We start from the raw sequence: 25,292 nt of genomic DNA on the forward strand, positions 1-25,292 counted from the left end.
TGAATTAATTAAATATTTAAAGTTGTACACATTATTTTGATGAGTTGTGTTGACATAATAATGTTGATAATTACATCAACTTAATATTGTGTGTAATTTCTGCGTTAATTGATTTAAAACAAAATTTACGTCGTAGTACATTTACATTTATTCATTTAACAGAGTGTTAGAGGACCTGTAGACTGAACAAATACTAAGGACATTACAATTTGAATATCATTTCACTTACAATTAAATTCTACTAAAGCAATGAATTTGGGGGCATGTTCTCAATTGTGATATGACCAATAGTGGACTCGTGTATAGGCTACACCTGCTAATACATTTGATGGACTATTTTGCACTAGTACACGTAGCTAATGCTAGTCATATTTAGCAGTGTAATTTGAATATCTACACTTTAGTTTACCATAGCAGTGGATAAGAAGGAAAAAGTTTCATTTGACAAATCTGTTCATCTAGAGAGGGCTTTTCATTTGTGCTATAGGAAAGATAAGCATGATTACATTTCTGCTTATTCATGTAAACCTCAACTACATTGTGTAATCTAATTTCATGTATTGATACATTTTTTATTTTATTTTTTAAAATCTTTTGTCATTTGCACACGTAGCCTTCTAGCTCCACAGCCTTTGGACTGTGGATAGTTCTATGAGAGAGATAAAAGTAGTAGACACAGAGTGTTTATTTTTTGTCTATATTGCTCATTTCATTCAGTGCTTTAACATCTATAAATCCTGCAGAGATGTTACGTATGAGATTTGTAATGTAAATCACGCTGGATTTTACTTACTATTGTTATAAAACTTAAAGGCAGTCATTTTTCCTGGTTTAAAAGACTGCATTCTACTGCAGACAATCTAAATGGAGAAACGTAATTTTAAAAATGATTGTCAACTTAACAACTTGTGTTCATAATTATGGTAATTTAGTACATAACACTTAAATTCCTTTTAAATAATGTGAAAATAAAGTGCGTTTGTGTGTGTCATATTTTTGTTTGGATGTGTAATACACATGGCCGTACCATGTATAGTAACATTTGTGTCAGGAATGGATGGGAACCCGATTTAACATAACTAGTAACGTTTGTGTCAGGAATAGATGGGAACCCAATTTAACATAACTATATATATTTTATGACCTACCTCAGAGAGTTTCATATTCTATGTGAAAAGAAAGAACGTGTGTGCAACTTGTGTGGGGTGTCTGGAATACATATGGCCGTACCATGTATGGTAACGTTTGTGTCACGAATGGATGTGATCCAGATTTAACATAACTATATATATTTTTATGACCTACCACAGAGTGTTAGAAAGAACATGTGTGCAACGTGTGTGGGGTGGAAAACATATGGCCGTACCATGTATGGTAACGTTTCTGTCACGAATGGATGTGAACCAGATTTAACATAACTATATATATTTTTATGACCTACCACAGAGTGTTAGAAGGACCATGTGTGCAACGTGTGTGGGGTGGAAAACACATGGCCGTACCAGGTATGGTAACGAATGGATGTGATCCTTCCCGAATGGATGTGATCCTCTATATCTAGATCCTTTGATCTAGATATAGAGAGTTAGAATGTGTATCTTTTTGACCTTTGACCTATACCTGTCAAAACTAAGGGTACATTATATACAAACTATCTATCTCTCATGTTGTTTATTTCAGGGGGTTTCTCCCTTCAGTCTCCTCTTCAGGAGGTGAAATGCTGCTCAACTGGTCTGTTGATTGACTTGTCCAGTCTAAAACCTTCCACTTTTCCCCCCTGAATAAGGTGTTTGTTGAGTTGGCAGTGTGTTTGGAATCATTATCTTGCTGCATGATGAAGTTCCTCCCAATCTGATTGGATGTATTTCTCTGTAAATTAGAAGACAGATTGTATCGATAAACTTCTAAATTAATTCTTCTGTTACCATCAGTGAAGATTAGTGAGTCCATTCCAGAAGCAGCCATGCAAGCCAAAGCCACGACACTACCTCCATCATGCTTGACTGATGAGCTTGTATGCTTTGGATTATGAGCAGATCCTTTCTTTCTCCACGTGTTAGCGTTTCCATCACTTTGGTAGAGGTTATTTTTGGTTCGACAACATTTGTGGCTCAACTCTGTATTTCTTTGCAAATTCCAATCTGGCTTTTTGATACTAACTGCAGATGAGTGATCTGAATCTTTGGTATGGCCTAGGCCAGTGGTTTTCAAAGTGGGGGCCACCAGGGGGCCTCAACAATTTGGTGTGAAAAATAAATAAATGTATGTTTTCTCTTTCTCGCTCTGACACACACACACACACACACACACACACACACACAAAAATTCCTAATGTAATGTAAAGATGTAAGATGTAATTATTAATTTAAAAAAGGGGGATATATACAGAAGTCTGTATTTTTAATGTGTTTTAAAGACATCTTGCAAAAGGGCGGCCTCGGTCAAATTGTAATGCCATTTAAGGGGCCTTGCCCTGGAAAAGTTTGGGAACCACTGGCCTAGGCCATAGCTAGGTAGTTATTGCCCCCCCCTGGAAAAACATGATATGGGTGGCATGTGCCATGTAACCCAGTAGGGATTTCTTACAAAATAACAAAACAGACAACATAAACACAAAGTAATAAAATAATAACAAAAGACAAGAAATTATTAAAATAAAACAAAGTACCAGTTTGCATTTGTCAAAGGTCTAGTTTAAAATATGAACAATTATGGGGTGATCAGTCTTTAACTATTCAAGTAATTAAAGGCAAGAATTTGAATCTGTAAAAATTAAAAATATATATATATATATGTTTAAAATATGATCAATATGTAGGGCTAAAAGCAACGCACAGGCCTTAGCTAATAACTTAACATCTTTACAGACTTGAAAGCAAAATCTTTACAGTCCATCTTCGAAAAAGTTCATAAAGGAACCATGACAACAGGCCAGGTTATATTATGAACCATTTTGCCACAAGTAACGTTCTAACAAGGACTGACGATAAATGCCAAATAACCCAGGGATCGCTATAGAGCCTTGCTCTAAGTTCCATGTTGAACCTTTTTGATAGTTAAATGTTCATAATTTCATAAACTCCAAAGGTTTATGAAATCACACATTTGAAATCTCACATTTAACGCAGACATAACTTAATTTAGACTAATAAGCACAAGAATATAGCATAAGAATATAGCTTAGAAGCTTCTCTTCTAAGAGTGTACACGTACACACACACACACACACACACACACACACAGAGCCTAAATATGTTGTTCTAGGTTTTTCAGTAATAAATCAATAAAACTGGGGGGAAAAATCGAACACTGTTGCACTCTATCACTATCTTATTACTTAGAAATAATAAAGCACGGATAATATATACACTTTTGAAAATATAACTTATGCAGATTTTGCATTAAAGAACAACAATAAAAACATTCGCGAAAGTGTTATCGTTTATTTTGGACTGTGCTTTGTTCATTCACCTACTTTTTTTCGCGTTAGACCGTTGAAGCACAAGGTTCATCCTCAAAGTGCAAAGCGTTTACTTTTTCGTTTGGGAGCTGAAGCAAGTTAAGAGTTCATTGATAACATCAGGACGCACGCGTCAGTATAGTATAGCCAAAGGCGCCCCTCTGCGTGTGTGCAGTGGCGCTAAAGGCTTCTGGCCATGGTTCAATATTTGATGCGGTGGGAGTGAGAACTGACTCCCGAAAAAGAACTTTGTGTATGCTCCTGTTGTACACTTCTTTTCTGATAGCAGCCACACCCTGCCATATCAAATCTAGACACCACCTCTTACTTGGACTATCCAGACAGCTTTGGATTTTTTTCTAAAATGGACTAAAACATTGGATATAAAAGTGACCTCAGATAACTTTTAGGTAAATAGCCTACATGCGAAAAAAGTAAGATAAATAATTCATAACAACAGAAATATTATATATTATATTATATTATATTACATTACATTATATTATAAACACGGGTGTGGCTATCTGAAATTTTATATAAAATTTTCTTTGACATATTTCTGACATATTTATACTTAAAGATAGTTAAAGATACATGAAATGTTGTATAGGTAGCAGTACAGTTTTAACTAGCTATATTCTTGTAAATAAATAAATAAATAAATAAATAAATAAATAAAGATTTGTTCAGAACAGGTTTTGCTCAAGAATGAAAAGAATTCACTAAGACATCAATATGGCTCATTGGACAGACGCGGAGCGTCATGTCATCGGTGACCTGTGGGGAAAGATCAACCATTACGAAATCGGACCACAGTCCCTGGCCAGGTAGGCTTATGCTATGTTAAAATGCGAAAAACGTCCCAAAATTTGTGGCCTACATATATGCAGGGTGTGAATTATACACTGACGTTGGGGGGGGGGGGGGGGGGGTTCATTTTGCCCAGATTAACTGGTTCCAACCAACTTGTGCATCTGAGTGGGGCTTTTAGTATTTTATCTGACTTATTATGACAAACTCAATCAATAATGCTACAAAATAAATAACTTCCACATGGATTACATATTGGGGGAGGGGTTATAATTGCTAGTTCTGATTATTGAAAACTACGCCTCTGATTCCCAGTTGTTTGCAAGGTTGTCGGTAAGGAATCCCAGCTGGTTGCTATGGTGTCTCATTTGTCAGTGGATTTACCAACTTCTTACTGATACTGGGTAGATTTTGAAACCGGACAACCCCTATATGAAAACATTTGAGCAATAATAAAGACCCTTGTGCTAATTATTCTTGGCTACATAAATGTATTTTCTCCTGATATTTAAAGGGCTAGCTAGCATGAAATGTATTTGCCCCACTTTACCTGATGTACCAATTTTGCTGAACTCACCCTAATAAAAGAACTAACCTATATAACCCGGCAGAGATAATTACTTGAAAAGAAGTTAGAAACTAAGACACTATAGCGTCGTGAGGTATCCAGGCTGTACAACTGTACCACCGTGCTGTGGATAACTTGGCTAATCAGATTAATGCTAGCGCAATGGATCACATTCACGCTATTTACCTGTGAGGATTTTTATATAGAAATTAGCGGACTCTGACTTTTTGACATAAAACTGCACCCAAACCCCAAATAACAAAGTACTTATTGAATAACAAATTGGTTAGGTAACTCATTAAGTTATGAAGGCATTTACATAGCCTACTATGTTAAACACAAATGTTTTCGGGAAATCTTTGTTAATTAAAGAACATTCTTAAGAAAGCGATGAAGTATAGCGTTACAAACCCTAATGTTCTAATGTTCATTTATTTTCCAAAGATAAAACAAATGTTTGCTTACACATGAATACATGCTTTATGCCTTCAGAATGGTGGTGATTTGGCTCTTAACTATTTTAAACTTGGTTATCTTCAACAGGTTGTGTGAGTTGTGCAGGCTTGTGTCACTGGACTTAAAGAAGGCATCATTTGAAGGGCTTGATCAGCACCTCCCATGGCTCCTGCAGTTGTATAACACCGAGAGGCAGTGAAATACCAGAAATCCAAAACGTGATGACTTGCCTTGAGAGAGGCAAGTCTAACGAACTTCAGTTTGTTCTGCTCCAGAAATGTGCCGACATCCAGCATAACAGCACTGATTGTTATGTAATAGACATGCACAGTAGAGCTGTTGTGATTGATAAACTTATGTGATTACTTGACTGTAGACAAGACTCTATAAATGTAAAATCTTTTGTTGAAATTCAGATAACATTGTACAGAATCTTCAAGAGTTCTGCAGAAAGATTTTGAATGCCTGTCATTCGCCCAAACAAATTTACAGTTGAACAGTCAGTCTGAAAGAAAACATTTAAAAATAACTCCTGCAGTGTGAATAAAGCCTTTGTATTGCTTTTACATGTCTAGTACTCTCGGGTTCATTTTACACAACTTACATTTTAAATGCATTTTGGAAATTGTTCCACATAGCCTTAAAATGTGGAAAGTATGAAGATTCAGTGTATGCCAAATAAGTAATGCATGGATAATTTACTTTTTTTTTTTTTAAAAGACCATTAATCACAATTATAAGATGACTCATCAATTACAAAGTACCAGGGTGTGTTTGTTTTGTGTGTCCTTTTTCTTTTTTTTCCACAATGGTTGCATCACCATTTCCACTGTGTATACGTGCACTACAAATCACTTTGAGGTAAAAACATTTTAAGGAAGCCACTTTCACCTTCCTACAACAATTGGTGATTGGTTTGTGGTGAAGCTTACTATGTTACTGTGGTCATGGAGAACACTGTGGGCATCTCTAATGTGACTTTGTTTCTGCAATTATCCTTACTTGCCTTTGTGCTTCTGGGTCTTCTGTTGGTGCTTTTATATTGCTTTTTATCATTTTGTTTTTAAATAACTGCAGATCTCTAATCAGAAGAATAGGGAAGGAGTTCTTCAGGGCCACCTTATTTCATGAGGGAGAAGAGAATCCAAGCAACTTTTCTTTTTTATTATTATTTGAGGTAACATAGAAAAGTGCCTAATAGCACAAGATCTGAAGGGCAAGTTTTGAAATTTGGCACATTGATACTACAGGCCATGAGTAGCTGCCACAAAAAAATTGGCCCACATGAGCCCATGGGTGGCACTACAGGCCACACCCAAATCTACATGATTTTACAACTACCAAAGCCGCTTATCCTCTTTCGATGGTTTGAACGAACTGAATCAGTTGAACAGACTCTTCGTTTAACCAAATCGCTCATTAAGCCAACGCCAACCGAATTTCAGGTTTATTTATTTTAAAACTTAATATTTTTGATGCATTCAGACGAATGGGACACGAATTCACACTTCCAATACAGATATTTTAAACACACACCTACATTATGCACCGCATATCAAAGACGTTCACAAGAATCCTGCTGCAGCAATCGGTCTGATTACCATCAAATGCTCAGAGACAAAAATGAGGGACGGATTGAGAGAAAATTAACGGTTTGAGAAGTGACGTAGGCAGCATGTAACTGGATTATTTTATTCACAAATCACACACGGAAAAAGAACAATACTCGCTAAAAAAAATGTTACCTAAAAACGTGACATAAATTACCTCAAAATGTTTTGTGGAGAAATACCATCTGTGAAGCAGTTTACCGCCTACAAATGCCTCTATGGTCGCAATGCACCTCATCCGTCAGCAAAGTGTCAAAAAAAAAAAAACTTAACAAGAGACATTGAGAGTAATATCAAATAAAATAAATTCCTTGACTTGGATCCAAGATGTCCACGGACGAAAAAGAGCACAATCCTGCTTGTGCAGGAAACTTAAAGGCTTGCGGAAGTGACGTAAGCAGTGATGTAATTGGTTGATAGTGTTGAACTCATTTGTGATTCCATATAAATAATTAAATGTTGAGCCAACTCGTTTAAATACAGTATCTCACAAAAGTGAGTACACCCCTCACATTTCTGTAAATATTTGTTTATATCTTTTCATGTGACAACACTGAAGAAATGACACTTTGCTACAGTGTAAAGTAGTGCGTGTACAGCTTGTGTAACAGTGTAAATTTGCTGTCCCCTCAAAATAACACACAGCCATTAATGTCTAAACCGCTGGCAACAAAATTGAGTACACCCCTAAGTGAAAATGTCCAAATTGGGCCCAAATGTCAATATTTTGTTTGGCCACCATTATTTTCCAGCACTGCTTTAACCCTCTTGGGCATGGAGTTCACCAGAGCTTCATAGGTTGCCACTGGAGTCCTCTTCCACTCCTCCATAACGACATCACGAAGCTGGTGGATGTTAGAGACCTTGTGCTCCTCCACCTTCCGTTTGAGGATGCCCCACAGATGCTCAATAGGGTTTAGGTCTGGAGACATGCTTGGAAAGTCCATCACCTTCACCCTCAGCTTCTTTAGCAAAGCAGTGGTCATCTTGGAGGTGTGTTTGGGGTCGTGATCATGCTGGAATACTGCCCTGCAGCCATGCAGTACATGTTGGCATTCATGGTTCCCTCAATGAACTGTAGATACCCAGTGCTGGCAGCACTCATGCAGCCCCAGACCATGACACTCCCACCACCATGCTTCACTGTAGGCAAGACACACTTGTCTTTGTACTCCTCACCTGGTTGCCACCACACACGCTTGACACCATCTGAACCAAATAAGTTTATCTTGGTCTCATCAGACCACAGGACATGGTTCCAGTAATCCATGTCCTTAGTCTGCTTGTCTTCAGCAAACTGTTTGCGGGCTTTCTTGTGCATCATCTTTGGAAGAGGCTTCCTTCTGGGATGACAGTCATGCAGACCAATTTGATGCAGTGTGCAGCGTATGGTCTGAGCACTGACAGGCCAACCCCCCACCCCTTCAACCTCTGCAGCAATGCTGGCAGCACTCATACATCTATTTCCCAAAGACAACCTCTGGATATGACGCTGAGCACGTGCACTCAACTTCTTTGGTCGACCATGGCGAGGCCTGTTCTGAGTAGAACCTGTCCTGTTAAACCGCTGTATGGTCTTGGCCACTGTGCTGCAGCTGTGTCAGGGTCTTGGCAATCTTCTTATAGCCTTGGCCATCTTTATGTAGAGCAACCATTCTTTTTTTCAGATCCTCAGAGAGTTCTTTGCCATGGCATGCCATGTTGAACTTCCAGTGAGCAGTATGAGGGAGTGTGAGGGCGATGTCACCAAATTTAACACACCTGTTCTCCATTCACACCTGAGACCTTGTAATACTAACAAGTCACATGACACTGGGGAGGGAAAATGGCTAATTGGGCCCAATCTGGGGTGTACTCACTTTTGTTGCCAGCGGTTTAGACATTAATGGCTGTGTGTTGAGTTATTTTGAGGGGACAGCAAATTTACACTGTTATACAAGCTGTACACTCACTACTTTACATTGTAGCAAAGTGTCAGTGTTGTCACATGAAAAGATATAATCAAATATTTACAAAAATGTGAGGGGTGTACTCACTTTTGTGAGATACTGCATGTCAATACAACTAAATTGCATATTAATTGGATCAACTGAATAAAATAAGTTGAACTTACTAAAGTCAAGTAATATTTTTTACAGTGTGGAGATGTAATCACATGTTAATTGTGTATATTTTCATATGCATAATATTGTTCCCTATTTGAGTTGGAAAATTGATGTTGTTAAATAAAATAAATGATTGCAAATTCTGGACTGTCTGATGCAGAATTACAAAATAAGAGCCAAACAAAACTCATATATACGCTGTTTTGTCTTTACATTTAGAAACCCGTAAAAGGAAAACTCCTTGATTCCACAGACCACGTTCACCTCAGAATGATACTACACCTTCTCACAGTGCCACTTACAGATTGACAAGACATTCTGATGTTTAATTTCACATTTTAAAATGTTTAATGGCATTTACATTTTCTTTTCATATCTAGGCCCATTTTGTTTGTTATAGGCTACTGAAAGGTCAAAAAATATATTACAGGGACACAGATGGGAAGTATCAACAGTAATTAACAAATATTTCTCCTTTAGTGAATAGTGGACTAGTTCAACGAGATAGACGTCATATTGAAACCATAATGAACTTCTCTTTACTTTCACACTATCCGTTGTTACCCAGATGAGGATGGGTTCCTCTCAAGGTTTCTTCCTCATATATCATCATAGTGAGTTTTTACTCGCCACCGTCGCCACGGACAGTACGATTATAAATCATTCCTTTCTATAATCGTGTACTGCAAAAAGTGCAATTGTACCCTTAATTTTACAAAGAACCCCAATTAAAAATAACTGTGTGTGTGTGTGCACTGTAATATGCTTTAATGGTGTAGGTGCACAACACTGTTATACATTTAATAAAAGATTTGTTAAACCGTATAAATAAGACGAGACAGTTGTGTATTGTTCAATTATATTTATTGTCAAGATCATTTATGGATGTCATTTTAATGATGTCTTCTGAAACTGCTACTTCATTTAGCGATACTTCTCAGACAGAGCAAGGGCCAGGTTCTGAAGAAACTTGTCAAAAGACACATGAACTTCAGGAGTGAACTCCGCGGGGAAGAACAAGGCAATGCTCACCTCGATGGTGTGGGACAGGAGCTATCACGGAGAAACACAAACAGTTGATTTAATCCGTCTAACGCCATTATTACAATACAAACTGTATTAACTTAAACGCAAAACATATCCGTATTAATTTCCATACCTTGAAATTAACAGGGTCAACACGGAGCTTGAAAGCGTGCAGCTCGCTTAGTGAGCTTAGAGCTCCAGTAAGATCGTCAATGTGGCCAACGGCTTCTCCAATTTTCCTTACAATTACGCTTCCGTGCTTTTTCACTTGGGCTGATCCAGGAGTAAGATCAGACCAGTGAGAGAAGTAAGTCTTTGTCTGAGGGTAGACCTCAAACAGCCTGCATAAAAAAACACATGAAGCAAATAAGAAACATATCCTTCAGAAGGAGCTAATACTTACCACAACAATTTATTGTCCAGTCAGTAAGAGCAATTAATTTACCTGCCAAGTGCCTCGGCGCCAATGTCATCAGCCTTCGGAGCGACCTTGGCCCAAAGGTCTTTGACGACGGCTTTGTCTTTAGCTGAGAGACTCATTGCGGCCCTGGTCCAGTTTTTCACTTCTAAAAATATGTCAAGAAAAGAATTTTGTGCATGTTCGTGTTGCATGCCGCTTTTTATTGAGTCTGATAGCAGGCACACCCTGCCATATCAAATCTAGGCTCCACCTCTTGGACTAGTCAGTTTTGGAACTTCTCCAAAAAAAAAAAAAAAAAAAAATACACTGCATAGAAAAATAACCTCAGATAACTTTTAGTTGTACAAATGTAGTCTACACACAGAAGAAAATGCATAAGATGACTAAAACACATAACAATACATTAGAACAATAACAGCGGTTATTATTATTATTATTATTATTATTATTATTATTATTATTATTAAAAGAAGATGAAGATGAAGAAGAAGAAGCACAGTATTATTTAAGCATTATTTAGGATTAGTCTTAAATTAATCAAAGGTGTAATATAATAAAAATGTTTTGTTTCTCTATCTATACTGAAAGCTATTACAGTTATTTAAAAAAAAATCTAATGGAACCACAGGGTGTGGCCATCTGAAATTTTAGATAAACTGTTCTTTCAGTCCTATTTTTTAATAGGCCTAATGTTGACATTTTATATTTAAAGACATTAAGTATTTTAAGTAGGTTGTAGTATAGTAGGTGAAATGTAAAACTTAAAACGTTACATCAGGCTTTATTATTCGTTAAATTAAATGGCTCGATGGTCTGTTATTTTTTATGCAGCTTACTTTTTTGTTTGTTTTTTACACCATCCAGTTTTTAAAAATATCTGATCGTGCATGTGAGTAGAAAAGGAAACGCCCTAATTACCCTACTATTAGCCAAAAGGGTTGGATGCTTGGCGCACCGCCGATCTATTTGGAGCTTGCCCACTTCAGGAGCTCGTCCAATCAGTATTTTCCTTCAGTCCAGGGAGGGCATTTTCAGCGTCAATAAAAAGAGCCCCGCTGCAAAATAGGTAAAGATTCGTTCGGAACAGGTTTTGCTCAAGAATTTAAAAAATTCATTAAGACATTAATATGGTTCATTGGACAGACGCCGAGCGCCATATCATCGCTGACCTGTGGGGAAAGATCAACCATGACGAAATCGGAGGACAGGCCCTGGCCAGGTAGTCTTATGCTATGTGAAAATTCGAAATACCTCCAAAAATTTCAGTTTCGCATGTTTCTCTTTCGGTGCAGACTGCAGATAACATACGTGTGTGTCTTGTTGTCTAGACTTCTGATTGTGTATCCATGGACCCAGAGGTACTTCTCTTCCTTTGGTAATCTATCCAATGCCGCAGCCATCATAGGAAACCCCAAGGTTGCTGCCCATGGAAAGGTGGTCCTTGGTGGTCTGACCAAAGCTGTGCAAAATTTGGACAACGTTAAGGGCATCTACACTCAGCTGAGTACGCTTCACTCTGAAAAACTGCACGTGGATCCCAGCAACTTCACGGTACGTCTGACTTCAGTGACTACAGAATGCAAAACAATATATACAGCTATTTAGATTAGGACTGGATATCAGTAATGGCAAACTGCAAACTCCAGTTTATGACTTTTTATTTGTCAACTTTCAGCTTCTTGGTGACACCTTTACCGTAACTCTGGCCGCAAATTTCGGACCCTCAGTCTTCACCCCTGAAGTGCACGAGACTTGGCAGAAGTTCCTGAATGTCGTCGTGGCTGCTCTGGGAAAGCAGTACCACTAAACACGCATCATAATATAAAGATGTGCAGGTCTTTCACTCTGTGACTAGAACATGAAATAAAACGTTAAACAGCACGTATTTTTTGTATTGTATTCAGTTGAAAAACAACTACAAGGTGTCCCCAAAGTCTCCATACACAGGGAAATTAACATGTTTTAGCTCAAAGTAATAGAAACTAAGTATGAACAATTTTGGAATACATTTTTCTAAATTTTTAAAAAATAATTTCCCCTATTTATGTAGACTTTTGGGACAGCCTGCATATATAATATGAATTGTGAAAATGTAGACTGTAAAATGCAATTCTGTAACCGTGCTAGAACGTTAAAAGACTAAAAGGGACTCTTTTTTTATAAGCAGGCACCAAACATTAGTTCACTTGTACATCAAGTGCAGTTTGCTGATGACGGGGTAAAATAGTACATAGACTAGACCTACATAAAATAGTCTAGTGTTTAAATAAATAGCCACACCAGGAAACAAACAAACGTAAATAAATAGAAACTATATAGGCTACTTGTGCATATACATCTTAAAATTTTAATCGACGATCTTAGCTTCCTAGAAGCGTTCAGCCTATAACTCTGACAGAGAAGCACTGAGGCGTATGTTTCTCCGTTGTTTCTTTAAGGGTTCCCCCAGAGAGACAACTGAAAAAATCTCTTATGCTTGTAGGGTGTGGTGTGGGCGAGAGGATCCAAAATTGTGCTGAGTATATGCAAAACTTAGGAGAGTTTCACTTTTGTTTGTTTGTTTGTTTGTTTATTACCGTACACACAGTAGGCAGGTGCATATAGCCCTTCACGTGTAGGTAATTATAATATGGCCCGTAACCTATAATTTGCCTTTAATTAAATCTCCAGAATTTTATTTTATTTATTTATTTATTTATTTTACATTAAACAGTGTCTCTGTAGATTGACAAAACGGCGGGTGCACAGACTTGCCACAGGTTTTAGGACAGAACAATACGTTTCTCATCCTGGCAAGTTACACCAGACAGCTGCCTTTTGTTTCTTTTCTCAAATTATTATCGAGAATTTGAAATTAAAATATTCAAAAAATTCCATGATTTTATGATATTGAATCCTTAAAGCTTTGACCTTCAGTTGGGGCAAAGCCCATCAGTTGTGTACGATATATTTTGGTGTAAAATCTATCACATATAGTGACATATAAATAACATATTGATTGATTGATTTAACTTTATTGTCCACCAATGTGGACATCTTCTTTGGCTTCTCAAAGACAACCCCCCACCCCCAATTATACACATACACAATGCACAAGTTATACACATACGTCAATATAAAAATTATTCTAATTCTAAGACTAATTCCTTTTGGAAAAAAATGTTTAACTAATTGGTTTATATGAAAAACAACCTTGAGATAAAAACATTAGATTATCTAATTTTGTACGTACGTACACACACACACACACACACACACACACACACCGTTCGAATACGAGACAAGGTCTCGTATTTTCTTTCCATCTGTTTGTAAATGGCGTTATGTCCATATTGCATATTTTTATGTAAATGATTGTATCCTTAATTCCGAAACATACTAAACCAAATCGTTGCAAAATGGCCATGCAATGTTGTCTAAAATATGCTGGAAATTTCTAGGCACACTGAATATGACACAAGGAACAGGAACGAAAGCACAGTTGTGTTTTCCCCATGACATACAGGTCTACTTTGAACAATGAATTGCCAGATCGTTTTAATTAAAAGTTACTTGGTTATTACTGAGGCAGCAGTGTTTCAGACTCACACACGACCTGTCTGTCTCTCTGTGTGTGTGTGTGTGTGTGTGTGTGTGTGTGTGTGTGTGTGTGTGTGTGAGAGAGAGAGAGAGATACAGATAGAGATAGATAGATAGATAGATAGATAGATAGATAGATAGATAGATAGATAGATATTGAATGAATGAACCCAGGTTTTATAATTATGTTGAGTAATTCAGTTTAAGAACGAAGAAAATCGATGTAATTTATTACTATATGGCTAGAGTAGCACTGCTCTGACTATACTGGAATAATACAGTAAAACACAGAGCATCACTAACTGTATAACCAAAAGTATTTACCAAAAGCAGCAAAGGAACCTGCTCTTGCTACTGTTCTTTTTATTACAAATTATATTTATTATTAAAAATGAAGCATAGCTTTAATTGTTTTAGCGAAGCAGGTTAAATGCAACAAGTTTCAGGTATGGTGATGTTAGCCTAACTAGGCAGCTAACGTTTGCAAGCTAGCCTGGTATATTTAATAAAATGAAATGAAACGAAATCATTTATTTAATAATTTTATGAGAATAGTTTTTAGGACGTTTGACTCTTTCATTTATGAATGATATATATTTGCCAGTAAAAAAAATGAAAAGAAACAGTTTTACTGTTTTTTTTTTTTTTTTTTTTTTTTTTACAAATTAATTATTACAATTAAAATTAATTTTACAAAGAACCCCAATTAAAAATAACTCTGTGTGTGTACACTGTAATGTGCTTTAATGGTGTAGGTGCACAACACTGTTATACATTTAATAAAAGATTTGTTAAACCGTATAAATAAAACGAGACAGTTGTGTATTGTTCAATTATATTTATTGTCAAGATCATTTACGGATGTCATTTTAATGATGTCTTCTGAAACTGCTACTTCATTTAGCGGTACTTCTCAGACAGAGCAAGGGCCAGGTTCTGAAGAAACTTGTCAAAAGACACATGAACTTCAGGAGTGAACTCCGCGGGGAAGAACAAGGCAATGCTCACCTCGATGGTGTGGGACAGGAGCTATCACGGAGAAACACAAACAGTTGATTTAATCCGTCTAACGCCATTATTACAATACAAACTGTATTAACTTAAACGCAAAACATATCCGTATTAATTTCCATACCTTGAAATTAACAGGGTCAACACGAAGCTTGAAAGCGTGCAGCTCGCTTAGTGAGCTTAGAGCTCCAGTAAGATCGTCAATGTGGCCAACGGCTTCTCCAATTTTCCTTACAATTACGCCTCCGTGCTTTTTCACTTGGGCTGATCCAGGAGTAAGATCAGACCAGTGAGAGAAGTAAGTCTTTGTCTGAGGGTAGACCTCAAACAGCCTGCATAAAAAAACACATGAAGCAAATAAGAAACATATCCTTCAGAAGGAGCTAATACTTACCACAACAATTTATTGTCCAGTCAGTAAGAGCAATTAATTTACCTGCCAAGTGCCTCGGCGCCAATGTCATCAACCTTCGGAGCGATCTTGGCCCAAAGGTTTTTGACGACGGCTTTGTCTTTAGCTGAGAGACTCATTGCGGCCCTGGTCCAGTTTTTCACGTCAAGAAAATAATTTTGTGCATGTTCGTGCTGTATGTCGCTTTTTATTGAGTCTGATATCAGACACACCCTGCCATATCAAATCTAGGCACCACCTCTTACATAGACTGGCTAGTCAGCTTTGGAACTTCTCCAAAAAAATACACTGCATAGAAAAATAACCTCAGATAACTTTTAGGTGTACAAATGTAGTCTACACACGCAAACCATTTATACATGACTAAAACAAATGGTAATACTTCATAACAACAACAGAAATCCTTATTCTTATCTTCTTAAAACATGAGACCATAGAGGCATTTAAATGTTTAACTAAAGAAGAAGAAGAAGAAGAAGAAGAAGAAGAAGAAGAAGAAGAAGAAGAAGAAGAAGAAGAAGAAGAAGAAGAATTATTATTATTTTGGGGGGTTAGTCTTAAATTCAGCAAAGTTTTAAAATAATTTTAAATTTTAAACAATTTTAAAAAATTGTTTTTCTAGCTGTATTGTGTTATTTCTATTATAAAATAAATTAAAATAGAACCACAGGGGGTAGCTATCTGAAATTTTAGATTAGCCGTCCTTTCAGTACTGTTTAAAAAAAAATAATAATGTTGACATTTATATTTAAAGACGAGAATTATTTTAAAGTAGATTGTAGTATACTGTAAACTATATTAACATATACTAAGCCAAAATAAATTTAAGTCTGCGTGAAATGTAAGACTTAACTCTTTATTATTCGTTCAATAAATTTCTTCTATAGTCTCGTTTTTTAATGCAGCTTACTTGTTAGTTTGTGGGGGGTTTTTTGTTGTTGTTTTTTTTACACCATCCAATTTTTAAAAGGCATTTGATCTTGCAGATTACTAGAAAAGGAAACGCCCTAATTACCCTACTATTAGCCAAAAGGGTTGGATGCTTGGCGCACCGCCGATCTATTTGGAGCTTGCCCACTTCAGGAGCTCGTCCAATCAGTATTTTCCTTCAGTCCAGGGAGGGGATTTTCAGCGTCAATAAAAAGAGCCCCGCTGCAAAATAGGTAAAGATTCGTTCAGAACAGGTTTTGCTCAAGAATTAAAAGAATTCATTAAGACATCAATATGGTTCATTGGACAGACGCCGAGCGCCATATCATCGCTGACCTTTGGGGAAAGATCAACCATGACGAAATCGGAGGACAGGCCCTGGCCAGGTAGGCTTATGCTATGTGAAAATTCGAAATACCTCCAAAAATTTCAGTCTCGCATGTTTCTCTTTCGGTGCAGACTGCAGATAACATACGTGTGTGTCTTGTTGTCTAGACTTCTGATTGTGTATCCATGGACCCAGAGGTACTTCTCTTCCTTTGGTAATCTATCCAATGCCGCAGCCATCATTGGAAATCCCAAGGTTGCTGCCCATGGAAAGGTGGTCCTTGGTGGTCTGACCAAAGCTGTGCAAAATTTGGACAACATTAAGGGCATCTACACTCAGCTGAGTACGCTTCACTCTGAAAAACTGCACGTGGATCCCAGCAACTTCACGGTACGTCTGACTTCAGTGACTACAGAATGCAAAACAATATATACAGCTATTTAGATTAGGACTGGATATCAGTAATGGCAAACTGCAAACTCCAGTTTATGACTTTTTATTTGTCAACTTTCAGCTTCTTGGTGACACCTTTACCGTAACTCTGGCCGCAAATTTCGGACCCTCAGTCTTCACCCCTGAAGTGCACGAGACTTGGCAGAAGTTCCTGAATGTCGTCGTGGCTGCTCTGGGAAAGCAGTACCACTAAACACGCATCATAATATAAAGATGTGCAGGTCTTTCACTCTGTGACTAGAACATGAAATAAAACGTTAAACAGCACGTATTTTTTGTATTGTATTCAGTTGAAAAACAACTACAAGGTGTCCCCAAAGTCTCCATACACAGGGAAATTAACATGTTTTAGCTCAAAGTAATAGAAACTAAGTATGAACAATTTTGGAATACATTTTTCTAAATTTTTAAAAAATAATTTCCCCTATTTATGTAGACTTTTGGGACAGCCTGCATATATAATATGAATTGTGAAAATGTAGACTGTAAAATGCAATTCTGTAACCGTGCTAGAACGTTAAAAGACTAAAAGGGACTCTTTTTTTATAAGCAGGCACCAAACATTAGTTCACTTGTACATCAAGTGCAGTTTGCTGATGACGGGGTAAAATAGTACATAGACTAGACCTACATAAAATAGTCTAGTGTTTAAATAAATAGCCACACCAGGAAACAAACAAACGTAAATAAATAGAAACTATATAGGCTACTTGTGCATATACATCTTAAAATTTTAATCGACGATCTTAGCTTCCTAGAAGCGTTCAGCCTATAACTCTGACAGAGAAGCACTGAGGCGTATGTTTCTCCGTTGTTTCTTTAAGGGTTCCCCCAGAGAGACAACTGAAAAAATCTCTTATGCTTGTAGGGTGTGGTGTGGGCGAGAGGATCCAAAATTGTGCTGAGTATATGCAAAACTTAGGAGAGTTTCACTTTTGTTTGTTTGTTTGTTTGTTTATTACCGTACACACAGTAGGCAGGTGCATATAGCCCTTCACGTGTAGGTAATTATAATATGGCCCGTAACCTATAATTTGCCTTTAATTAAATCTCCAGAATTTTATTTCATTTATTTATTTATTTATTTTACATTAAACAGTGTCTCTGTAGATTGACAAAACGGCGGGTGCACAGACTTGCCACAGGTTTTAGGACAGAACAATACGTTTCTCATCCTGGCAAGTTACACCAGACAGCTGCCTTTTGTTTCTTTTCTCAAATTATTATCGAGAATTTGAAATTAAAATATTCAAAAAATTCCATGATTTTAAGATATTGAATCCTTAAAGCTTTGACCTTCAGTTGGGGCAAAGCCCATCAGTTGTGTACGATATATTTTGGTGTAAAATCTATCACATATAGTGACATATAAATAACATATTGATTGATTGATTTAACTTTATTGTCCACCAATGTGGACATCTTCTTTGGCTTCTCAAAGACAACCCCCCACCCCCAATTATACACATACACAATGCACAAGTTATACACATACGTCAATATAAAAATTATTCTAATTCTAAGACTAATTCCTTTTGGAAAAAAATGTTTAACTAATTGGTTTATATGAAAAACAACCTTGAGATAAAAACATTAGATTATCTAATTTTGTACGTACGTACACACACACACACACACACACACACACACACACCGTTCGAATACGAGACAAGGTCTCGTATTTTCTTTCCATCTGTTTGTAAATGGCGTTATGTCCATATTGCATATTTTTATGTAAATGATTGTATCCTTAATTCCGAAACATACTAAACCAAATCGTTGCAAAATGGCCATGCAATGTTGTCTAAAATATGCTGGAAATTTCTAGGCACACTGAATATGACACAAGGAACAGGAACGAAAGCACAGTTGTGTTTTCCCCATGACATACAGGTCTACTTTGAACAATGAATTGCCAGATCGTTTTAATTAAAAGTTACTTGGTTATTACTGAGGCAGCAGTGTTTCAGACTCACACACGACCTGTCTGTCTCTCTCTCTGTGTGTGTGTGTGTGTGTGTGTGTGTGTGTGTGTGTGTGTGTGTGTGAGAGAGAGAGAGAGAGAGAGATACAGATAGAGATAGATAGATAGATAGATAGATAGATAGATAGATAGATAGATAGATAGATATTGAATGAATGAACCCAGGTTTTATAATTATGTTGAGTAATTCAGTTTAAGAACGAAGAAAATCGATGTAATTTATTACTATATGGCTAGAGTAGCACTGCTCTGACTATACTGGAATAATACAGTAAAACACAGAGCATCACTAACTGTATAACCAAAAGTATTTACCAAAAGCAGCAAAGGAACCTGCTCTTGCTACTGTTCTTTTTATTACAAATTATATTTATTATTAAAAATGAAGCATAGCTTTAATTGTTTTAGCGAAGCAGGTTAAATGCAACAAGTTTCAGGTATGGTGATGTTAGCCTAACTAGGCAGCTAACGTTTGCAAGCTAGCCTGGTATATTTAATAAAATGAAATGAAACGAAATCATTTATTTAATAATTTTATGAGAATAGTTTTTAGGACGTTTGACTCTTTCATTTATGAATGATATATATTTGCCAGTAAAAAAAAATGAAAAGAAACAGTTTTACTGTTTTTTTTTTTGTTGTTTTTTACAAATTAATTATTACAATTAAAATTAATTTTACAAAGAACCCCAATTAAAAATAACTGTGTGTGTACACTGTAATGTGCTTTAATGGTGTAGGTGCACAACACTGTTATACATTTAATAAAAGATTTGTTAAACCGTATAAATAAAACGAGACAGTTGTGTATTGTTCAATTATATTTATTGTCAAGATCATTTATGGATGTCATTTTAATGATGTCTTCTGAAACTGCTACTTCATTTAGCGGTACTTCTCAGACAGAGCAAGGGCCAGGTTCTGAAGAAACTTGTCAAAAGACACATGAACTTCAGGAGTGAACTCCGCGGGGAAGAACAAGGCAATGCTCACCTCGATGGTGTGGGACAGGAGCTATCACGGAGAAACACAAACAGTTGATTTAATCCGTCTAACGCCATTATTACAATACAAACTGTATTAACTTAAACGCAAAACATATCCGTATTAATTTCCATACCTTGAAATTAACAGGGTCAACACGGAGCTTGAAAGCGTGCAGCTCGCTTAGTGAGCTTAGAGCTCCAGTAAGATCGTCAATGTGGCCAACGGCTTCTCCAATTTTCCTTACAATTACGCCTCCGTGCTTTTTCACTTGGGGTGATCCAGGAGTAAGATCAGACCAGTGAGAGAAGTAAGTCTTTGTCTGAGGGTAGACCTCAAACAGCCTGCATAAAAAAACACATGAAGCAAATAAGAAACATATCCTTCAGAAGGAGCTAATACTTACCACAACAATTTATTATCCAGTCAGTAAGAGCAATTAATTTACCTGCCAAGTGCCTCGGCGCCAATTTTATCAGCCTTCGGAGCGATCTTGGCCCAAAGGTCTTTGACGACGGCTTTGTCTTTAGCTGAGAGACTCATTGCGGCCTTGATCCGGTTTTTCACCTCAAAAAAAATGTCAAGAAAAGAGTTTTGTGCATGTTCGTGCTGTATGTCGCTTTTTATTGAGTCTGATAGCAGGCACACCCTGCCATATCAAATCTAGGCTCCACCTCTTACTTGGACTAGTCAGTTTTGGACATTCTCCAAAAAAATACACTGCATAGAAAAATAACCTCAGATAACTTTTAGTTGTACAAATGTAGTCTACACACAGAAGAAAATGCATAAGATGACTAAAACACATAACAATACATTAGAACAATAACAGCGGTTATTATTATTATTATTATTTTTATTATTATTATTAAAAGAAGACGAAGATGATGAAGAAGAAGAAGCACAGTATTATTTAAGCATTATTTAGGATTAGTCTTAAATTAATCAAAGGTGTAATATAATACACACCCAAATAAGATGACTAAAACTAATCATAATAATTCATGACAATAACAACAAACACCGGGATAAAAGCCAAACAAACACAGTATTCTTTCAGGATTCTTTAGAGTTAGTTTTTAATTCAGCAAAGATGTAAAATTATTAATAGATTCAAAAGGACCCACGGGGTTTGGTCGTTTAAGTTTTCAGACAAGCGGTCCTTTCAGTCCTATTTTTAAAATAATATTCACATTTACATTTAAAAGACGTTAAATATTTTGATTGTAGTATGTTGTAAACTATATTAATATAGCCTATGCCTCGACATAATTAATTGAAGTCTGTGTGAAATTCAAGACTTCAAACTTGACTTAAGTCTTTTCGTTCATTTAAATGCCTCTGCGGTCTCGTTTTTTAATACAATTTTTAATGGTATTTTTTTTTTTTAAAAATCAATTTTGAAGAAAACATATGTTCTAATCGTGCATGTGAGTAGAAAAAGAAACGCCCTAATTACCCTACTATTAGCCAAAAGGGTTGGATGCTTGGCGCACCGCCGATCTATTTGGAGCTTGCCCTCTTCAGGAGCTCGTCCAATCAGTATTTTCCTTCAGTCCAGGGAGGGCATTTTCAGCGTCAATAAAAAGAGCCCCGCTGCAAAATAGGTAAAGATTCGTTCGGAACAGGTTTTGCTCAAGAAGTAAAAGAATTCATTAAGACATCAATATGGTTCATTGGACAGACGCCGAGCGCCATATCATCGCTGACCTTTGGGGAAAGATCAACCATGACGAAATCGGAGGACAGGCCCTGGCCAGGTAGGCTTATGCTATGTGAAAATTCGAAATACCTCCAAAAATTTCAGTCTCGCATGTTTCTCTTTCGGTGCAGACTGCAGATAACATACGTGTGTGTCTTGTTGTCTAGACTTCTGATTGTGTATCCATGGACCCAGAGGTACTTTTCTTCCTTTGGTAATCTATCCAATGCCGCAGCCATCATAGGAAACCCCAAGGTTGCTGCCCATGGAAAGGTGGTCCTTGGTGGTCTGACCAAAGCTGTGCAAAATTTGGACAACGTTAAGGGCATCTACACTCAGCTGAGTACGCTTCACTCTGAAAAACTGCACGTGGATCCCAGCAACTTCACGGTACGTCTGATTTCAGTGACTACAGAATGCAACAAAAAAAATCTACAGAATATCAGTAATGGAAAACTCCAGTTTATGACTTTTTATTTGTCAACTTTCAGCTTCTTGGTGACACCTTTACCGTAACTCTGGCCGCAAAGTTCGGACCCTCAGTCTTCACCCCTGAAGTGCACGAGACTTGGCAGAAGTTCCTGAATGTCGTCGTGGCTGCTCTGGGAAAGCAGTACCACTAAACACGCATCATAATATAAAGATGTGCAGGTCTTTCACTCTGTGACTAGAACACGAAATAAAACGTTAAACAACACGTATTCTTTGTATTGTATTCTCTTGAAAGCCATGCAACTAGTTATAATATAAATTGTGAAACATATGTAGACTGTAAACTTCAAGTATGTAACTTTAGAACTAGAAGATTAAATGTGGTGTTTTTTATTTATAAGGACGCAACAAACATTAGCTCACTTGTACATTCAGTGGCGTTTGCTGATGACATGGGATTATGATCCATTGGTCTAGTTATTCAATAAGAGGCCACACCAATAAACAAACAAACAAGCAAATAAATAAAATTAAACTGTGTACGTGTGCTTATATTATACCTCTCTGTCGATACGTTAAACTTTTAACTATTGTTCGCTTAACCAATAGCCAGTGTTGACTCAAACATCTACATATACTTTTAAAATTGTAGTAATTTTCACAACGTAGAAGTTAAAGCAACTAAATTAGACATTTTTTTTCAGTTCTAAGGAAAGGTTACACGTCTTTCTGTGGGAATAATGATCGAGTAATTCCTGAAGTCCCTCACGCTTTTATTATTATTTTATGAAAATAGGAAAATGAACACGCTTAGTGTTATTCAGTGGATATTTGTATTGTTAATAGTTCATAGCTATAGGCCTTAGCATCTACATTGACGAACCTGAGATGACGCAGGCTCGAAGTTATAAGCGATAATAGAAACATTGTGTTGAGGGGGTAAGAAGGTCCGAAACTGTTCGCAGATACAAAAAAAAGATTGCAATTTAAATGCAATTAATGGACATATATGTCTGTTAGGGAATGTTTATACCACAATGAGAAAGGGAAATGGATATTATGAATGTAATTTTCCATATTACTGTTATTACGGAATCATATTCGGTATTATTTACCATAACCTAAATATGTTGTTGGTATAAATTGCAAATATTTGCACTCGAATTCGTATCTGAATTTCATTTACCTGTGCACCCGATCTAATCTAAATTAAGCTATTGTTTATTTCTCAATCATTCATTCATTCACTGTTTACCTGTTCATCTGCTGGTGAGACATATTAACACGGTTATCGTCACTTTATACAAAAAAACAATTTATAGAAACGATATATATTTTGTGGAGCATGTATGATATGTATGAGTCTTTGTAAGAATTAATGTATTCCTTTAATTTTAAATTTGTTCATATGTTGATTTGAAAACAATGACCGCCCCCCCTTCATCTGTATTTATCAGCAAGTGCTGCAGACACAGCGGCGAGAAACTTGTCCATAGCAATGTGCACCTCTGGAGTGAAATCAGCAGGAAAATTGATGGCGAGGGTCACGAGAAAGTTGTGAGATAGAATCTGAAGCAAAAGATGACAAAGAAAAGTGTGAACAATACATTAATACCTTTTCGTTTTTGTAGCATTATATGACGGCATTTGACCACAGCTTACCTTGAAATTTCCTGGTTCTACGCGCAACTTGTAAGCGTGCAGATCACTTAGGGCACTCAGACCACCAACAAGATCATCGATGTTAACCACAGCATCGTTCAGTGCGCCAATAACGGTTCTGCCATGCTTCTTTACTGACTCAGAGCCAGGAGAGAGGTCAGGCCAATGACTAAAATAGATTTTGGTCTGAGGGTAGACAAGAAGCATTCTGTTGTGAGGGGGGGAAAAAGTCGGTGTGCATACGGCAAAGTGTTTGATTTAAAAAAAAAAATTTTAGTTTTGGCCACTGGTTTAATTTACATAAGAAATTATATTTTGCAGCCTTACCTCACCAGAGCTTCATGGCCAATAGCGTCAGCCTTTCCGGAAACTTTACCCCAGAAAGCCTTGACCAGGGTTTTATCTATATCTGTCAGACTCATTTTTGTATTTTTCAGCTTTTTAATTAAGATAGAAGAAAATAAAACAAGCTTTGGAGAAGCTAGGTATTTTATAGTTCCTAGACATGCCACACCCCACAACATGGTCAAGCCCACCTCCAACATACTAAATCACCAAGGCCATGTCAATTTGCAGTGTCAGATAACCTTCATAATAAATGTACATTAACACTAAATTGAGACAATAGTTTTGTTTTTTGAGGAAAAAAAACATTTATAGATTGTCGATATAGCCTTCTGAATGACGTAATGAACATAATGTGTCAAACTATTATCAAGGTAACACTTGACAGGAACTGTGAACTTCAATGTCTTTTTTAGGTTGTTAAATCAGTTTCAGAATTGATTATCGACTACTTTCCTGGCCCTCTCACTGTACACTCTAAAACTTTTACATTTAGCAGCATTTATGTTCTGACTTGATGAGTGAAAATCAAAACTAAGAATTTTATTAAGGACAAAGCCCTTGCAGTAAACTGCTTGATAAAAGTAACATGACAGCTGATCAAGATATAGATGATCATCTAATTCAGCATCATATCATTGATTATATATGTTCATTCATATATGGATTACTTTATTAATTATAAGATCAGGCCCCAAGCCCTGACAAGGTAAAGCTCTGTAAGCACTAGGAATTTATAAACGTACAATGTCTATTGACTGGTGTATAACACATCATATTATTCTAAAGTAATTTGACAAAAATATAATGGATGATGGCTGGCATGGTGGTGCAGTGGGTAGCATTGTCTCCTCACAGCTGCTAGTGCCTGGCTTTTTTTTTGCATGGGTTTCATCCAGGTTCCCACATGGTTTTCTGCTGGGTTTTCAGTTTTTATTCCATTTTCCGAAAACATGCACAGATTGGCTAATCTAACACTGACCCTAGGTGTGAGTGTGTGAATGTGTGTATGCA

At 36.8% G+C, this 25,292-nt stretch overlaps 7 protein-coding genes and 1 long non-coding RNA gene across 8 annotated transcripts; 4 read left to right on the top strand and 4 right to left on the bottom strand.

Moving 5' to 3' along the window:
• The first annotated feature begins 4,039 nt into the window (after nt 1-4,039).
• Nucleotides 4,040-5,860, top strand: LOC108257043 (uncharacterized). The gene is made up of 2 exons (XR_006980966.2): nt 4,040-4,287; nt 5,382-5,860. It is a non-coding gene; the product is annotated as an uncharacterized LOC108257043 (long non-coding RNA).
• A 3,996-nt stretch (nt 5,861-9,856) lies between these two features.
• Nucleotides 9,857-10,609, bottom strand: hba (hemoglobin subunit alpha; the record flags this gene model as incomplete). Its single annotated transcript, NM_001201272.1, is given in 3 exon segments — nt 9,857-10,062; nt 10,169-10,376; nt 10,481-10,609. Coding segments are annotated over 3 exon segments (432 nt in total). The 3' UTR covers nt 9,857-9,933.
• Nucleotides 10,610-11,537: 928 nt separating this feature from the next.
• On the top strand, nt 11,538-12,337 carry LOC108257036 (hemoglobin subunit beta). Its single transcript, XM_017454432.3, has 3 exons — nt 11,538-11,675; nt 11,785-12,007; nt 12,132-12,337. Exons 1-3 carry the CDS (start codon nt 11,584-11,586, stop codon nt 12,261-12,263), a joined length of 447 nt encoding a protein of 148 aa, XP_017309921.1. The 5' UTR covers nt 11,538-11,583; the 3' UTR covers nt 12,264-12,337.
• Nucleotides 12,338-14,853: 2,516 nt separating this feature from the next.
• Nucleotides 14,854-15,668, bottom strand: LOC108257041 (hemoglobin subunit alpha). Its single transcript, XM_017454440.2, has 3 exons — nt 15,483-15,668; nt 15,171-15,378; nt 14,854-15,064 (listed from the first exon to the last, which is right to left on the bottom strand). The coding sequence occupies exons 1-3, from the start codon at nt 15,575-15,577 to the stop codon at nt 14,936-14,938; spliced, it is 432 nt and encodes a 143-aa protein (XP_017309929.1). The 5' UTR covers nt 15,578-15,668; the 3' UTR covers nt 14,854-14,935.
• A 955-nt stretch (nt 15,669-16,623) lies between these two features.
• LOC100304620 (hemoglobin-beta) lies at nt 16,624-17,436 on the top strand. Its single transcript, NM_001200186.2, is given in 3 exon segments — nt 16,624-16,774; nt 16,884-17,106; nt 17,231-17,436. Coding segments are annotated over 3 exon segments (447 nt in total). The 5' UTR covers nt 16,624-16,682; the 3' UTR covers nt 17,363-17,436.
• Nucleotides 17,437-19,956: 2,520 nt separating this feature from the next.
• LOC108257040 (hemoglobin subunit alpha) lies at nt 19,957-20,761 on the bottom strand. The gene is made up of 3 exons (XM_017454439.2): nt 20,586-20,761; nt 20,274-20,481; nt 19,957-20,167 (listed from the first exon to the last, which is right to left on the bottom strand). The coding sequence occupies exons 1-3, from the start codon at nt 20,678-20,680 to the stop codon at nt 20,039-20,041; spliced, it is 432 nt and encodes a 143-aa protein (XP_017309928.1). The 5' UTR covers nt 20,681-20,761; the 3' UTR covers nt 19,957-20,038.
• Nucleotides 20,762-21,726: 965 nt separating this feature from the next.
• On the top strand, nt 21,727-22,536 carry LOC108257038 (hemoglobin subunit beta). Its single transcript, XM_017454433.3, has 3 exons — nt 21,727-21,897; nt 22,007-22,229; nt 22,331-22,536. Exons 1-3 carry the CDS (start codon nt 21,806-21,808, stop codon nt 22,460-22,462), a joined length of 447 nt encoding a protein of 148 aa, XP_017309922.1. The 5' UTR covers nt 21,727-21,805; the 3' UTR covers nt 22,463-22,536.
• Nucleotides 22,377-24,413, bottom strand: hbaa2 (hemoglobin, alpha adult 2). The gene is made up of 3 exons (XM_017454431.2): nt 24,261-24,413; nt 23,934-24,141; nt 22,377-23,840 (listed from the first exon to the last, which is right to left on the bottom strand). Exons 1-3 carry the CDS (start codon nt 24,353-24,355, stop codon nt 23,712-23,714), a joined length of 432 nt encoding a protein of 143 aa, XP_017309920.1. The 5' UTR covers nt 24,356-24,413; the 3' UTR covers nt 22,377-23,711.
• Nucleotides 24,414-25,292: the final 879 nt, after the last annotated feature.

This window comes from Ictalurus punctatus, chromosome 24 (assembly GCF_001660625.3).
Source record: "Ictalurus punctatus breed USDA103 chromosome 24, Coco_2.0, whole genome shotgun sequence".
Classification (NCBI taxonomy): Eukaryota; Metazoa; Chordata; class Actinopteri; order Siluriformes; family Ictaluridae; genus Ictalurus; species Ictalurus punctatus.